The following is an 18,819-nucleotide window of genomic DNA, read 5'->3' on the forward strand; positions in this document are numbered from 1 at the left end:
CATTAAGCCTCCCTCACTGATCGAACTTCGTGCCAGCGATGACGTTAGTCACGAAAAGGGCCTTTTTTCTTTTACAGAAACTTCTTAAGAGAACTAATGGTAAACACTTCAGTCTACAAGGAGTGGTTCTTCTGCTTCGACGAGTGTTCGCCGAGTGGATGCCACTGCACGCGCATCCTCGACACACTTCCTTCATGCGGGAACGTACGTTCTGTAACAAATGCGTTGTTCGAGCAAACATTTTAAGGGTGCAGTAGCCACTCTGTAAGAATGTACATTTATGGGCATGTGTGCGCTCGATGAATAGTGCTAACTGCACACTCGCAAACACGGCGTCTACGAACTTTAGGCCAAACACACAAACACGCACAATCATTTCGGGAGAAGCGGAGGAGACACGCATTCATTTGTAGGGCAGCATTCCATTACTTGAACGCCGTTTACAGTCGGCCCATAGAGCCATATAACGTATATGATTCTGTGCGACTGTCCTGATTATAATGTTCAGAGACAGTCCCTGGCGTCCGTTCTAGCGCATTTTGACAATAGACCATTGTAAGTTGAAACGATTTTCACATGTTGCCGACAGATGACATCGCAGCTGAAGGCGACGAAAGGACTACTTCGGTATTTGAAAGAGACGGGCTTGGACAAGCGGCTGTGACAGTGATGTCACTTACCACGCAAGGGTGACGGACTGTAACTGACGACGTGTGTGCTGTGCTATGTGCTCTCTCTCTCTCTCTCTCTCCTCCCCATCTTTCATCCCCCCATCCCTCTCCCATGTGTAGGGTAGCAAACCTGTTGAGCTAAACTGGTTAACCTCCCTGCCTTTCCTTCTCCACTTTTTCCTTTCCTATCACGTATCCGTATCACGTATCCAAGATTTTCCCTCTTTTTCTCTTTTGTTCTTCTTTAAGTGGCGGTTGGAAGCGCCACTAGATGGCTATTAATATTATATTCAGAAATGTCGCTGGGACTGTCAACACTATAACGAGGTGACTTTTTCCGCATGTTTGCAAAACGTGCAACCGCATCGCACAAGACACGCGCTACAGTAATAAGTAAGGAACTTCACGTAAAGCAATCTGTTGAGCTTCCTTTTCTCTGTGCATATTTCTACAGTACATTTAGAGTCCTACTGAGATTTTCACTGAGGTACACTGTAGAGCACGTGCGTAAGAAATGAGTTTCCGACTGTTCAAACACGAGATATAGTATGAGGCAGTATGAACTAACTGTACTGAATAGGTATTATTCAACCGTGTCTTTTGGATTGCGCCACCACGCTGTAACAGTAAACAAGCACAAGATTTGTACCATTCTTGTGCAGCAGTCCAATTTCCTTTACAATAGTATCATTTATAAACGAGGCCCCTCTTAAATATTGCGCACATGCTGAATTAGCTGAAAAACTGGAATGTCACGTCCCAAAGCTCGTCGTGCATTAGTTACTTTCTTTTCATCACTTATTTGCTTTTATTGTCACATAATTGTTGTTACAGCAGAGCACCATATGTCCAGCCATCGCGGCGCCATTATTTAATATTTCATTATTATTATCAAATAGGTTATTCATTAGCAACACGAAATACAGAATAAACAGAGGTCAAAACCTAAAGCGTAATAAGCGTCAACTAGTCATAAAGAGACTTAAAATTACGCTTAGCTAAAAGCAGTAAAAACGGCGGTCATCTTAATTAGGTGGAGAGATCGATATAGGAGGTTGCACGAAAGCAAAATAAATAAGAAAAAGGGGGTTTGTAACTTACATTTCTTCGCCATCGCGGTAGTGGACAGGTCATTTTTTTCTACAAGTGGGGGAAAAACGAATAACAGACGAGATATCAGACGACCGTTTGCGGATGTGCTTTAAAGTTTTATGAAGGCTTGAGAAGGCGGATGGAAAGATGAAAGCACAATAAAATAGAGAGAAAAAAAACGCGTGCCCAAAAGGGGAAAGCTTACGTGAAGCGCGGGTTACGTGATCGCGAAGCAGAGATAAGCGTTAGCACTTTATTATCCCCAGGCGATGTCATGGTCGCGCTATTATGCATCTATAAGTTCAACTATATCAATTTAGTGTGACAGAACGCAAACCATCAACCTAAAGTGGCTACGGTTTTTTGTCGGGTAACAAATACGCATTTCGTGAAACTCGACAGGGACCTGCGACGCCTCTGTGACATCCGTGCTTGTGCACATGGCATGTGCGGGAAAGTGGGTAAATGGGTGGAGCCGAGTTATAGAGTACGGGCACCATTTTGAGAATTTTCAAAATTGTGCAACCTTTACCCTATGGGTACGCTCGTCCAATATGCATTAAAGGGCCTGTCATCAGGCCCCACAGGAAATTTTGGTTATACGCTGGAAGTTGTTACGTGTCCTCTAGGGAGCGTTCTGCCGCAAAAAAATTTTTCAGATCGACTCATTAATAGCCGAGATGAAAGTATTTCAGTGCCGCGAACCCATGACTTCCGCAGGCGGGCTCCACTGCCAAGCAAGATGGTCTCTCCACTCGCCCCGTCTAGCCTTCGCAAGCGAAATTCCTTCCCTGCATTCTCCCATACCAGACCTCGAGGATCGCGTGACGCATACGTCACAGGCCCCGGCTTCCTTTTTTTTTTCTCCTCGTTTTTTTTTTTTTTTTTCTGCGCTACGCATTTTCACTGACCGCGCCGCGCGCGAGCGGTTGTCTCGTTCGCGAAGCGCGCGATTTTGCGCGCTGTGCACAAGGAAACATGACTAGCGGCATAATTCAGTGCTACACGAATACTGAGGCAGAACAAGCGGATCGCAGAGCCTGATCACGGGCGCTGGAACACGGTAAAAAATGGCATAGTTTCGTAGCTGCGCACGTGACTGCACGACCGTGGGAACAAGCAGACGAAACGGAAGTACATCGCTGTTGCTTCGGTGCGAAGTAAAAAAAACAAAAACAAAAACACGCAGACATTCTGTTTGTGTGTTCTATTCTTTCTCTAAACCTCAATTCGTCAATTCAAGGAACAGATCACACAAATAACAGATGTTGCCTTGAATAATTCTCGAAGTGACGCGTCACCACGAGCTACGTCACACTGCGGACGCGATTATGTAGGCGCAGGAGCCAGACTACGTCACCGTCCCTCTCCGGGCGGATACGCCACGAGTGAAGAGGGAAACGGCGTTCGGATTGAAATTTCAGGCCTTTCCCCGGCGCGTAGCGATGTAATTCTTTGCAAACACAATCGTTGGCGCGCATTGTATGCTCTGCGCTTGTCAGCTCAAAATTTTGGTGAGGGGCCCTTTAATCAGCAGTGTTCAAGCAAGGAAAGCCTCAGCCCCGAGCCATCGTTTCGAGAAGGGTTTTCGTCAGAAGCCTGACGAAGACTTTGTCGAAACGTTGGCACCCGGACTAAGGCTTCCCTTGTTAATGCACTATGCACGGATTCAAATCCTTCTGTGATCGTTTGGATAAAATGTGAATAATACGCAATTCATATACGACATTTTAGTATGATATTAAAGTCAGTATATGGATGTCGGACCCGCCGACGAAGTGACATTATAGTGAAGACACAACACCGAGAAAGATTTAGCGTTAACATGTTACAGCAGTGCTAGCTATCATGACGTCAGCAATATAAGAAGTGTGCAGAAACTATCCGCGATCTTTGTGTGTAAGCAAATAACTACAACGAACGAACGAACGAACGAACGAACGAACGAACGAACGAACGAACGAACGAACGAACGAACGAACGAACGAACGAACGAACGAACGAACGAACGAACGAACGAACGAACGAACGAACGAACGAACGAACGAACGAACGAACGAACGAACGAACGAACGAACGAACGAACGAACGAACGAACGAACGAACGAACGAACGAACGAACGAACGAACGAACGAACGAACGAACGAACGAACGAACGAACGAACGAACGAACGAACGAACGAACGAACGAACGAACGAACGAACGAACGAACGAACGAACGAACGAACGAACGAACGAACGAACGAACGAACGAACGAACGAACGAACGAACGAACGAACGAACGAACGAACGAACGAACGAACGAACGAACGAACGAACGAACGAACGAACGAACGAACGAACGAACGAACGAACGAACGAACGAACGAACGAACGAACGAACGAACGAACGAACGAACGAACGAACGAACGAACGAACGAACGAACGAACGAACGAACGAACGAACGAACGAACGAACGAACGAACGAACGAACGAACGAACGAACGAACGAACGAACGAACGAACGAACGAACGAACGAACGAACGAACGAACGAACGAACGAACGAACGAACGAACGAACGAACGAACGAACGAACGAACGAACGAACGAACGAACGAACGAACGAACGAACGAACGAACGAACGAACGAACGAACGAACGAACGAACGAACGAACGAACGAACGAACGAACGAACGAACGAACGAACGAACGAACGAACGAACGAACGAACGAACGAACGAACGAACGAACGAACGAACGAACGAACGAACGAACGAACGAACGAACGAACGAACGAACGAACGAACGAACGAACGAACGAACGAACGAACGAACGAACGAACGAACGAACGAACGAACGAACGAACGAACGAACGAACGAACGAACGAACGAACGAACGAACGAACGAACGAACGAACGAACGAACGAACGAACGAACGAACGAACGAACGAACGAACGAACGAACGAACGAACGAACGAACGAACGAACGAACGAACGAACGAACGAACGAACGAACGAACGAACGAACGAACGAACGAACGAACGAACGAACGAACGAACGAACGAACGAACGAACGAACGAACGAACGAACGAACGAACGAACGAACGAACGAACGAACGAACGAACGAACGAACGAACGAACGAACGAACGAACGAACGAACGAACGAACGAACGAACGAACGAACGAACTCTTTGCCGAGCGCTCCACTGCCACACCTAAACCTTCAGACACATCAAAGCTCACGCGAAATCGCACGTGCGCACCAAAAAGTTAAAAGTTGGCGTTCGCCGACGAACGGGCCGCGAGACGCGCAAGAACACGTGCCCTTTGCATTTCCGCCTGATGGCAAGTTCTACCACCAGCCCCCGATCGCCGACCGCCAGCCACGCAAACGGGCGGCAAAGAAAGCTATTCGCTTTCAAAATGGCTGGTCACGCATCTGCATCCGTTACATGCATTTGCACGTAACAATCAAAGTGATTGCAGGAGCCGAGCAAGCCCATGGAAATAGCGGCAGCCCACGTTAAAGGCGGGGTCTTCGTCATAAGCCTGAGTGAGCACCACTCTTTTCAATATCGTTCTAGTGGAGCTTGCCGAAACTCTACCACAGACTGCTAATGTCTCGCTCTAGGCTGACGATATTTGCATCTGGGCATCCGGCGCGACAAGGCCACAAGTGCGCGCAGAATACAAAAAGCGGCAACTCTTACAGCGGCATACGTTCGCCGACAAAGTCTGACGATTTCTGCAGAAAAATGTGCACTAGCGGGATTTACACGAAAACCGATGCCTTTCTAACCGGTGATTGTCGAGGGCCAGTCCTTCGACACACACACGCAGATGTTCTTCGAGAGCTGCAACGATTGTCATTGCACAGGAGCACCCGATCACCACTCATATATCGTCGGTGACACGCTAAGAGCGCACATTCAACACCTTTCTCGGATACCATCCCACCATTTAGCCGATTTGCCAGTGCGAAGACCACAGGCTACATTCTGCGCACAAGAAAGCTCACAGGTTCTCAGACGTTATTGTGGATCGTACCTCAATTGGAGTCCGTATGTCTCAATATACATGAAGGAAAAGCTTATTTGCATTGCGAATATGTTCAAATTCGTAGCTGGAAAATCGTGCTGCAGCTGCGTGTTATATCCCACCATTTAGCCGATTTGCCAGTGCGAAGACCACAGGCTACATTCTGCGGTATTGTGACGAGACACCGTGACTCGATACGATCTGGCTTTAAGCCTTCGAAGCGCTCAACATCAGCATTGTGGTGTCGCCCGCGAATTCAGGTGTGCCACTGAATTCCTGGGATTGCTAAGAAGGCAGACTTGTCACCGCTAGCCCTGGAGCAGTTGTCTTTGCTTCTCCTCAACGAGTCTTATTTTGACCGCATAGACATTTACAAGGACGGTTCCACCAATTCCAACAGCTCTACCAGAGAAGTAGTTGTTCAATCGCACGCCGTCTCTTTTCAGTTCAAATATTCGCACAATACTACCTCGACAGCAGCAGAACTTGTGGCTCTTCAAGGTGCACTCAAGTACGTGCTCCAGCAGCCACAAAATCATTGGGTCATTTTCTGTGATTCCAAAGCAGCCCTACCAACTCTGCAGTTTGCCCTACGCCATGGGTTAGACGAGCAGTTATACTCGCGGCCCACTTTTCTTGGCTATCAAGCGAAGGCTACGGAAATTAAGCGCGCCTCTTTCACCGCTGCTGGAAGTAGTCTCGCAGTTTTGTTTGCGTCTTCTTACGTGGGAAATAGAAAACAATATTACTTATGTTTTTTTACAGCACATAACTTGAAACGATACGCAACACTTACGAGTCAGCTATTGGTATTTTATTGTATTTTTAGTTTGCTCTTTCGAGTTCTCGCACGCCCGAAACCGTCGCACGTTTTGCAACATTCATCAAGCGCAACATGGCGCCCGTGTCTTCTGGTGAGTGTTTGTGGCTTGCTGTCCCGCCAATCAACTCCCCTGGGACGCTGCTGCCCAACGTTAGCAACAAAATTAAGACTGTTGAATCGCGCACGCACGCACGCACGCACGTACACACGTACACACACACGCACACACACACACACACACACACACACACACACACACACACACACACACACACACACACACACACACACACACACACACACACACACACACACACACACACACACAAAGCGAACACATCTGGAAATCGGAAACTTCCGAATGTACAAACGAGTGAGCGGGAGAGCTGAATGCTGCGCCGGCTCTACCGACGCCAGCGTCGGTTGCGCGTCCAGGTCCTAACCGATGCCATACGGCTCCTTCGGAGCTCTGACGCAGGCTGCGATGCTAGCTGTTCAGAACTTGGTACATATCGGATGTGAATAAACAGTGATTCACGCCGTGTCTGCCTTCACTAAAGTGAAGAGGTGCGAGGTTGGCGAAACCTAAACCGGTGCCGAGCGCGCCCGGACTACAGTGCGTACGAATACCGTCATGTGCAGAAGCTCCGCCCCCGTAGCTTTTGCTTCATAGTCAAGAAAAGTTGTCCGCGGGTATAGTGTACGAAATAAGGCACGCTCATCATCACCCGCTCGAGAAAGGCCACGACATTGTATTTCAGTGTTGCCGAGTCATTGCGGAAATGTTGGCAACGACAGCGCAGATGAAGCTGTGCGTTCGGCTCACCAAAAACAACAGCGGGTTCCTATGCCACTTTCAAGAACTGATGCTGCGCGACAACTTCAATCACTTGCTCGCCACATCACACATCTACGATGGAATTCACCGAGTTTCACCAACTCGCGCTTGCACTCTCTCTATCCTAACTTGCGACTTCGCCTGCCACCTGGACTCTCCCGTCGCGAAACAACTTTACTGCGTCGCATGTGGTTGGGCGTCGCATTTACAGATTCCTGTTCATTCCTGAAAGGAATGACCAACAGTGCGGCGTGCTATTTGTGCGGGGGCGGTGACACTCTAGAGCCCCTTCTGTGTCACTGCCCATCCTCTGACGCTCAACGACATACTTTACAAGTGAAACTCAACCTGCTAGATAACAGAGCGCTATCAGAAGAAAAGCTCCTTGGACCATGACATATATGCATTCTTGCATACAAAAGGCCACGAAAGCCCTCCTGCGCTTCTTGAAGGACACTGGATTGTATCAACGCTTGTGACAGTGGAGATACCTCAGCAACTGACTGCGAATGACTGACTATTATTTTTCTTTTCTCTCCTTATCTGTTCATCCTTTTCCCTCTCCCCAAGTGTAGGGCAGCCAACCGGGCACGTCCTTGGCTAACCTCCCTATCTTTCCCTCTTCGTTTCTCTCTGTCTATCTTACGTGCCAAAACGTCGATCCAATTATGAGGCAAGCCTTAGCGGGGGCTCGGGATTAACTTTGAACACCTTTGGTTCTTCAAGGCGCAACCAAACCTAAGTACACAAGCGTTTCTTTTTCTTTTTTTTTCATTTCGCCCGCATTGAAATGCGGCCGCCGCAGCCGGGATCGAACCCGCAATCTCGAGCTCAGCAGCGCAACGTCATAGCCACTGAGCACCCGCCGCGGTAGCTAGAGGCGATGGCGTTGGCCTGCTGAGCTTGAGGTCGCCCAAGTTCAAATCTGCAAAATGTGGCTCTCGCCAGCTGCTCGAATTAGCGTTCTCGTTCAGGGGATCTTAGGGCCGTAAGCGTGCGCTGTGTTTACAAGCTACACGTGTATAACGCTGCCTGTTAACCGCATGCCAAACAATTCTACCGAAAAAAAAAATTAGAAGTTAGTGTTAGTCATCACGATTTCAGAGTAACTTTTGTCTGCTCGCAGACTGAAGGCGCGGGCGGAAAGCGTTGATACTGGGCATTGTCAATATGCGGTGTGTATGCGACAATCGTAGAAGATCGGACACACTCGTCTGGGTTGGACTGAGCAGCATGACACTACATAGATTAGTAAAATGTCTGCCTATTGCCAAATTAACTGGCCACTTATAACAGTGTTTGTTACATTTGTCAAGCCAGCAACCATGCAGCATTCGTAGGTGTAGGCAGCTGCCGTGATGAATTATCAGTGCGAACGACCGGGGCCATTCGATAATCAAATGAAGGGCGTCATGCTGGCTGCTGACGATTTCTACTGCCGGTGCTAGTTTTTGTGCTCTTTGTTTTAGAGAAAGCTTACGCGCTCGGTAAAGCACTGGTAAAGGTATATTTTGCGCAAATAGTGGCTTGGAAAGCGTGTTTTTCTCTTGATGGCAGCGATGCACCACCGCATAGACGGACCACAAAGGCGACTTGACCCCGACTGCCCCAAGTGCAAGCGACGTGCGAGACCCGCGGTGAAACAGCCGATGTATAAGACCTGTCAGGTGCACGAAACGGCGCGAAGAAAGCACCTTCGCCAGTATTAGGTGCTGAACTATGAGGAGTGTATCTGATCAGTGTCGCGTAAAGGATTGTTGCCTTGTCATGACACGAGTCGTTTCCTGGCTTTTTCCAGCTAGGCAACTCGGGCTGTTACACTGGTTGGGGAAGGAAGACGAAATGCTCTTCCTGTGGAACTCTTGGCCAATCCTCGTGAGTGCGTATGCGCAAACACATCAAGGTCATCATCATCCTAATCATCCATCATCCTTCTCACCGCACTTGTGGGGTTTACCGCCCCCTACATTGCGATGATGGATGTACAAAATCCCGAGGCCCATCCCGGTTCCCGTTCACCCGCGGACATCGCTTTGACGAAGCGAGAAAATACATCGAGCGATAGCGAGGACACAGCTGTACTCCGCATCAGGTGACGAGTCCTCGGAAGACAGCTTTCGACGTGTCCTGTACGGCAAGGCCAAACGAAGAATTGTCAACGTACCTTCAGCGTCAAGTTTGGCCACCGTCAAAACTGCGACTCAACGATGGCCTCACTCCATCCTATTTGTGCCACAGAACGCTACTGACAACCTACGCGTCCTCAACATGCAAGCACTCTCCGTGTATCTAGAAAACACCGTGCCCACGAGAGCAAGGATGTCAGGATAAACACTAAGAGAAACATCCTGGCAATCGATGTGATGAATCCGAGCGCGCTGAACACATTACAACATGTAACGCAGCTGGGTAACATCAAGGTCCGATGCATCGTGCGAGCGAATGGGGCCGCAATAACAGGAGTCATCTATCACATTGACAATGAAATGCCTAACGCAGACCTCCCAGTTCTCATAAAAACAGCAAGTGAACACAACGTCATTGCGCACGTTGGTCACCTCGGTAACACACATTGTGTGAAGATAACGTTCAAAGGTGACTGTCTTCCCTTTATATACGTTAAGGTTGGCTACTTTCGCCACCAGGTTAGAACATTTAATGCAAAACCAATGCAATGCTTTAACTGTCAGAAGACTGGCCATGTGAAGGGTGTTTGCAGAAATTCCGCAGTCTGCCCTCGATGCGCCGTACAACTGCAGCACAACCACGTTGAAGTGTCCTGACTGTCAATGTGATAACTGCGCCTCTTCCAAAGACTGTTCCCAGATCAAGAAAGAGATCTCCAGTCTCAAACAAATGGTGAGAGACAGCTCTACCCACAAAGAGGCCGCTGAGAAAGTCCGGCGAAGACGACGTCACCATCGAAGGTCCTCACGACGGAAAATATCAACTTTTCAAGAAAAGTCGACTCGTCCAGCAGCACCGTCAGCAGAAGTTTCCAGCACCTCAAACACCGATGTTAGAAGGGCGAAAACTGCCAGATCTCTCTCTACAAAGGAATGGTCGCCACTTCCGCGTAAACGACCGGCAGAAGAGCCACAGCAGAAGCCGCCCCCAGTACAGCAAGGTGCTGTATCCGAGGAGTCGCGGAAAAAAGATGAGCAAGTGATAGCTTTTCTTGGACCTTTAATGAATACCATTCACGTGTTGCTGAACAACATGCACACACCGTCTGCCAGAAGTGAGCTTTAAGTACTGGACGGTCTGAGTCCGGTGCTGGCAACCCTTGAGTAGGTCATGTCTCCCCAGCCACTGTCTTTCAGGGATGAGGTCCGAAAACCAGCTATTTATCAGGGGAATGCCCGTGGACTCAGAGCGCGCATTTCAGATTTCCGTCACTTCGTGTATGCCAATATGTTTCCCATTATCGTCATTTGCGAGCCGCAATTATCGAACGCGATCAGGCTTTCTGGATATGAATAGTTTATGCCGTCAACTGTTGGTGAAAACACTAAGGTTTTGGTGTTTATTCGCCGTGACCTCACTTACATTCATCAGCATGTGTCACCTAATGATGATAATCAATATATACCTAACAGTAAAGAAAAAGAATTTTACCTTTACTGTTGTGGGCGCCTACCTATTTCCATCAGTCGATTCGGTCACAAAAAAAAAAAAAAAAAAAAAAACTACGAGACATCGATCCTGTCCTCTACTCCCGATCTGTGGGTAATTATTGGAGACTTGAACGTCCATCACAGACTCTGGGGAAGATCGAAGATCAACGCGAGAGGCAGAGCTCTGGTATCTTTCTCCTCCAGTAATGAACTTTGGTCTACGTTGCTACGTGGCTCCACATGCAGCAGCGGTCTTGGCTTTTTTCTCACGAAGCCTTGTCAGACGAGCTGGGTGGTTTGCGGACATAGTGTCGCACGGAAGCGACTACATATATCCCACGTACGTCAAGATCAGAGGATTGACTCTTCCCAAAATACGGGATACGATTCAAAGAATGGACTGGACTAAATTTCAGTCTGTCATGGAAGAACACTGCAAAGTCAATCCATCTTTCGACTTGGAAGAGGCAAGCAAGAGCGCGGTGCAAGACACTATGCGTACTCTGACATGCTCTTCGAAACTGACGCAATTTGATGTGGAACTAGAACGACTTCGAGCAATCCGACGACGTGCTGAACGAAGGTACCGACGCACGAGGGCAATGGACGACTTAAGGACCACCAGATGCACGCAAAAGAAGACCCACTCCCGGTTAGACAATCTCGTATCCCAATGTTCGACTGCCTCTGTGAGTTGCTAGATCCACACAAGCCTTTATCGCAACTATGGAGAACAGTGCGAGGTCTCCGGACACTCCCCGTACAGCGGTTCCCATTCAAGGCTCTAGCCCTCTCTCAAAAGAGACCGGAGACTGACGTGGCAGAGGAGTTCTGCGCCAGATTATCCGGCGAACTCATAGCTCCGAACATTCCACCGCCTTCGAGTAGTTATCTGCCACCACGTGATCACCGCATGGATCTACCATTCTCAATCCACGAACTTAAGGCAGCATTAGCTTTGTGTGGCCGTACATCAGCGCCAGGACCTGATGAAATTTCCTACCGAGCTCTTTGTCACCTGCGTGAGCGAGCGAGAGTTGTTCTTGAGCTGTACAATGAATCTTGTAGAGATGGCACGCTACCCATAAGCTGGAAGACAAGTCGCCTTGTTCCACTGCTGAAGCCTGGCAAGTCGCCGTTGGAACACTCATCATATTGCCCGATCGCTTTGGCAAGTTGTGTGGGCAAAGTAATGGAGGGGATGGTCCTAGGGCGCTTGGAGTTGTACTTGGAGTACCACAACACCTACCCGGATGCTATGGCGGGCTTTCGACGCGGTCGATCATCGATCGATACGCTGCTATCTCTCCATAGGATCGTTTTGTAAGCACCAAGAAAGGCCATACTTCTCTACATGATAGCTACCGCGGCGCCCCCCAGGACGGTGCTCTTAGGCCTGTGTTATTTTTTCTAACTATAATTGCTCCCCTTGAGCACGTGCCAAGCACAGTCAGGCTATCAATGTACACGGACGACGTCTGCATATGGACGTCTGCAGGGACACGCCTACAGTTGCGAGCGAGAATTCAGAGAGCTGCCACCCAAACTACTATCTACCTCCTTAATCGAGGACTGGAAATTTCCTCCGAGAAATGCGCACTAGTGCCATCTACGCGCAAACCCATGACAAACTACAGCGTAATGATAAATGGCCGAAGAATTCGCTATTACAAGTTTTTAGGTGTCATAACTGACTGGGACTTGTGATGGAACCCTCACGTATGTGTAAAAAGCCCACTCAAACGCGCTCCTCATTTTTAGGAGGTCACGTTTTTTGCTGTCAAAGAGAATAGCATTGCCTACAATAAGCTATTTTTCTTATCTAATTGGCTGACAAGAGGCGATGAGCATGTTCAAGTGGGTACGGGTTCGATGGGGCAGTGCCAGCACAGTGAAATTAGATAACCGGATGAGGATGGTGGCGCCGGCATCGGCGGTTGGTCCGCTTCCCCTTATTTTGCTTGCTGTGGCTGGTCGGAAATCGCTGCGGCATGCAACGGAAGGTTAAAAATGGCGCCAGAACGGACCTTCTGCAAAGAAGAGCTGGCAGAGCGATCTCGTATACGTGCCGAAAGGGCTCAATAACGTTATACTGCCCCGGAAATTTTTTATTATACGCAAATAAATAGATGCTCTGCGGCAGCTCCAAGTATCTAGTGCCAGAACGATCGGCGGGACGCCATCTTCTATTCCTCTTGAAACGGGGCAGTGTCCGGCTATTCAGAAAAAAAAAATCAGTTTTGTTCGGCGTATTAATGCGTATTGAACGCGTACACGTCACTTTGACGCGGTGAGGTTTCGCGGTTTTATGACGTCGCGTGACACACAGGGGAAGTGGGCACAGCCCGAAAACATTTGACCAATAGCAGAAACCTCACGGTGAGAAAGGCGTCGGATAATAAGAATTCATTTATTTTCGTTCGGTCTAATCATGCATAGTAAGTGTCAGATGGGGCGTTTTCGCGGTTTTCGTGACGTCGCGTAACAGACAAGTGAAGTGGGGGTGGCCCGAAATTTTTTTGACCAATCATGGATGGCTGATTGCAGAATTCTAATAGGAAAGTGTGGAACAGCTTTGCGTTATAGCACCCATAATCAACATTTAATCGTCGATTCATCGAATCGACATGCATGTCAACCTTGTCTTCTTTAGTTTCGACACTTTATTGGCCCTTTCTTTTTTTTAACGTGATTATTATTTTTTGCAACATCTGTCGAGCACTTGTTGCCATACTATAGTTTTCAGATTTTTTTCTGCTTTGAATTGCTGCTGTAGTTTTTTCCATTTTTATACGACCATGTATGCATGGACGTGCATAAATTTGTGTGCGTTTTTTTTTTGTAATGAATTACTTATCTCCCTACGTTTTTCATGTTGCCAGGTTTGTGACGTCTGCAGAGCTTGTGATAGCGTACCATTATCTTATCTGCACATCTGTAGAAACCGTAGCTGTGTGCGTTGCTGCATGATTTAAATTATGCTCTTGTTGATGACTTTCTGTTGCACCCCTGGTACTATGCCTTCGCAGCAAGCCTCTAACATCTTCCTAAAGAATAATAAAAAAAACATAGATTCTTAAATAAGATATCTCATGTGGACGACGAGTTGTGACAGCTTGTGGCACCACATGGCACCGCTGCGGTGCTCTGGCTCTCACAATCGTTTTCTTTATTTAGGAGACTGAACGTACGCTCTCTAATTGGCATTTAAATACAGAAAGCACGTTCTAGCTTCTTCCTTCCTTTTTCTGCGCGGGGAGGACGCAGACAGCTTTTGTGACAAGTTGTAGGACAACTAAAATCAGTGAGCGACTAGGTCAAAAGTCTCGGAGCGTCGGCACCCGCAATAGGTGACGAAGCATACGACGAAGCATAAAACGTCGTTGCCCACTTTCCAGGGTTCGGCGAGGTCGCCTGGCTGCTGAGTCGGTCACTATCTCGCCGGATATGTTTGTGGATATGTTTGCAAAGGGTAAAAGAAATGAAAAAAGAAAGACAAATTCGGGCGTTCGCCTTCATTGATACAGCAGAAGGAATACCTGCACGCTAGAAGCAACAAAGTAAAGAAAACAGAAACCTGAGTAATGGCGAACGTCAATGCTCCGGCGTCCTTCTACCGGCACTCCGTGCATGATTACCGAACGCAATGCCCAAACTCTCTTTCGTCTGACGAAAGCGCCAGCGGTTATCCGTACGATCGCGTTTACGCTAACGGCGAGTGCGGGAATGGCTCGTTGACGAACGAAGGACGTGCGAATCTACGCGCATGCTTTGACGCAAGTGAACGCAGATACTCTATATAGTACGTGCCTTCTACGTGAACCAATTCGTAAACCATCTGACGAAAGATGCATGACCATGGACGGTATGTAGTAATTGCTCACAAGGTTGCAGCACCATCAACTAAGGCAAAGCTTCTCCGAGTGCTTAATTAGTTGCGACTTTTAGCGTTGTTCGGATAGAGCCTGCATCCTTCGTGAATGACTTCCTGGTTGCGCAGACGCGTAAGCAGCTGGCACTTCGCAGCAAGCTAGCAAGCGTTGCCTAAAGCTTAGGAAACGCAGGGGAGAAGTTGTTTACTCATGAGCATAGCGCGGTCCGCACACGACTAGCGCGTCGCGAGTTTAGGTAGCGGCCGAGACTTACAGTTATCACGGACACGTGCTGGGCCATCGTTTGCCGCACTTGCGTTGCATGAGAATGACACCATGCTTTCGAGAAGGCGGGGTTCCTCAGAGAATGTCACGAATGTGCAGCCTTCAAGGCTGCTTTTAGTGGAAGAAGCCACTGTTGCAACCACTTCTACAAGGAAATTCTTCGGAATAGCATATAGTTTGGCGGCCCAGTCTATAGGTAGCATTCGACAATCGTAACCACTGCAAGGAACAGTTGCGACATGACACTGCACCTAATGTAGGGACATTATCGCTATCGCTCTCAGCATTCAGTTGTCTATAAAGGACTCACTGAAGTTGAGTGATGAACGCGTTCAGGTGTGCATACGGGTCGGGCGGCAGCTATGTGCCCACCAGCGAGGTGCTAAGATCGCAGCGCCATGCAGGGTGTCCCAGCTAACTTCAGCGAGAGCTTAAAAATATGTTAGTTCCACGTAGCTGGACCGAACCAAGGTCGATCATGTTGTTTGCCGTCACTTGGAGATACTCAGATTATTATTTTTTATCCCGCCTAATTAGATAATCAGTCATAATTAATTAGTCAACTTCTCGAATATTATAATTAGATGAAAAGTGTAAATGAAAAAATTATAGAGCGACATGAAAAAATCTCGATACAGCTTTCTGTTGATCAATACGCGCTACATAAAAGTGCTTTTCCGAGTGTGAAGGAAGCCCGCGAATACACGCAAAGTGCCCCGAGCGGCCAGTCGCACTGCAATTGCATTCGCGCATTCGTATTGCATTCGTATGTGATGTTTGAAACAGCGCCGGGTGTTCCTGGTGATCGTGGAAGCGAGCAAGAAAAGCCAGTGAAAGAAAAGAAATACTTGTCAGCATATCACCAACTGGATTATTCTTTGCCTTCCGCTGAAATCCTGTAGAACTGAAACCTTAAAGAAACACAACGCTTCTTTTTTTTAATGCGAGAGTAAATACCTCAGGGCATACAGGGGTATGGGATGGGGGTGAATAAGGATGATTAAATGAATGAAAAAAGATTTGCGGATCTAATGAAGTCCAAGAGGGATCGAGAATTTGGTCCCTGCGTCCAGGCAGTGTAATCGCTCGGATTATGCGGCGAAAGTCCCGCTGCTGCGAGGTGCCGGAGCCTCGTCGATTTCAATGCAGGTCAATGTCTCTTCCCTACGGACTTTCTACCGTTTGCTTTTTTCTTTTACGAATAAATTTTAAGGAAATCGGAATTCTGCTTTCTGTAAGTGGCTTATCAAACTGACAGATAGACGAAAAGAAGGAATGGTAGGGAGGCGATCCAGGTTGCACCTAACTTGCTTGCCTGCACTAGTGGACGCGGGGAAGCGGAAGGAAAAGAAGAATGTACAAGAAGCGATGCGCGCGCGCGCACACAACAGCGTTCATTGTTCATTCAAAGGCGGTGGAAGAGCCCAGTCGTCTTTAAGAATTAATCGCGGTTTTCTGTGTGAATGACTTCAAACCATCCACTTGAACCGTGCGTCCCTTCAAGAGGTGGATATCGCCATTCACGACCATTCACAGTGTTCAATAAGCTGTAACGAAGTTGTAGTGACTAACTCATAGAGTACTTTATAGGGCGCAACTGTCGCAATTGAGGTATTGAAACGGAGCAATAAAGAAGCCGTAAACCTTTAGCAGAAGTATTGACAGCATCCCCGGCTTCGACATAACTCCACAAAAATGCGCAACGAAGTACACTTTCTCGTTAATGGTTTTCAAAGAACTTGCCTCTCTTATTGCGGAACGAAACTGCGAAACTTACTGGAATGTGTTTTTAGGCGTGCAGATATAAGGAAATGTTTCAGGTGAGCTCTAGCGGTGTCGCTGGTCTGGAAATGTCTATTTCATTTCACTAATTTCGCCAACGTCGCACGTTTTGCACCACTGGTCAAGTTTGGAATTGAACGCATGGACCCGACTATCCCGAGAATGGCGCTTGGACCTGGACTTCCAAACTTCTCCTCGCGACATCCTTGAAATATACTCGTCGACTGGCCACGAAGCAGCGCCCGTGCAGCCGTGTCTCAAGAACTGTGCATCGCAAGCTCTGAGTTTTGCACCGTAGGAATCAGTCGCCAGTTGCCGAATGCCCAGCAATCCCAAAATATGCAACACGAGTGGCATCGGAACTTCGCCTACATACTTAGAGACGAAGCAAGATTCGGAAATGCAACTCAAGAAAAGCTATGAGGAGAGAGTACACGCTCTCGAAGACCCAATTAGTTGCAGTGAATGATATATATATACGAGCGTATTTACCCTGCAGTAGGATGGACAGTTGGACAATGCTTAGTAGTTCGTCAATTGGAAACTAGAGGCGCTATAGCGTAAAGCTATTTCAAGCTGTTTCTGCTCTCTCTCTCTCTCTCTCCCTGAGAGAGAGAGAGAGAGAGAGAGATGAAGCGGAAAGGCAGGGAGGTTAACGAGATATCAGTCTCCGGTTTGTTGCCCTACAGTGGGGATGGGAGATAGGGGTTAGAAAGAGGACAGAGAGGTAAGCGTTAAAAAAAAAAAAGTTAGAATATAGTATAATCATAATGGCCAATGATCGTAAAAGACTAGGTACCCTCACGATCACCGCCTAGCACCATACTTGGCATACACTAATATCATTTAAACACCGCTTCTCTCCCAGGACAAACAGCCAGGGGAATACATTGCCATCTAAATTGCTTTCATCGCGTGGAATATTACTAACTCTCATTTTGATGAGCTTGTCGAGCAAGCTGATGCGCGAATTCTTTTACGGGTACTTACTTACATCGTGTTATTGTACCGAAGATAACGTGATTTAATGCAACGCCTTCAAAATTTCATTTTTTATTTACTGATAAGCTCACGAAGGGGTTTTTTTTTTCGTTATTGAGCTGCGGTTGTCACCTACCTGAATTTTGCATCCTTTCCTGCTGTGGCATTTTCTTTTCTGCCCCCCCCCCCCCCCTACACTGCCTTCCCTATCTACTTGGTCTACGCACTGTAGTATGTCGTAAGCAAATAAAAGCAGTTAATAAAAATGAACAGTCCCTTAAGGATCCTTGCGTCATTTGAATGCGAAAGCATTACGGCTTCTCTGATTTAATCAGTTACGTCCATGATACTTGACGTCATACACTGTGAGGTGTCCTTCACAAATATGCCTTAATCCACCTTGATCTAATTTGTACCAACCTTAATCCACCTTAATCCACCTTGATCTAACTTCTACCGACCTTAATCCATCTTAATCCACTTTAATCCACCTCGCTCTAATTTGCACCAACCTTAACCCACTCTTAACGCCGCAGCAGATGGCTGCGACATGACGTGTGCAATGACGCCCGCACTAGGCACACCTTTAGTCAGCCAGAACCGCGGAGCCACTTCGGTTCGTGCCCCGGAGTCCCGAGTTCCGTTCCCACCCAGACCCAAATGTTCATAATTTTGTTTTCAAAGCCATTAATTTACTTTGTTTACAGGAACCTCCACGATAAATTTGACCTCAATCCGGGCACATTTTGACGTGTTTTACTCTTAGCGGTACTCAGCCGTGACAGCCAAATAGAGGGCGTTCTTTTTCTTTTTTTAGCTGCACCCA

General features: G+C 47.7%; 1 protein-coding gene across 3 annotated transcripts in view; it reads right to left on the reverse strand.

Annotated features, from left to right (window-relative positions):
• Positions 1–18,819, reverse strand: part of LOC126516697 (nose resistant to fluoxetine protein 6-like) — a 194,094-nt gene that overhangs the window by 79,797 nt on the left and 95,478 nt on the right. Inside the window, exon 2 of one of the 3 annotated variants that reach the window (XM_055063919.2) lies at positions 1,773–1,811. The exons of the other annotated variants lie outside the window; for them this stretch is intronic. Coding sequence (XP_054919894.2) covers positions 1,773–1,811 — 39 coding nt within the window. The remainder of the gene's footprint in view (positions 1–1,772; positions 1,812–18,819) is intronic. 3 annotated transcript variants of the gene reach the window in all.

Source organism: Dermacentor andersoni, chromosome 1 (genome assembly GCF_023375885.2).
Source record: "Dermacentor andersoni chromosome 1, qqDerAnde1_hic_scaffold, whole genome shotgun sequence".
Lineage (NCBI taxonomy): Eukaryota > Metazoa > Arthropoda > Arachnida > Ixodida > Ixodidae > Dermacentor > Dermacentor andersoni.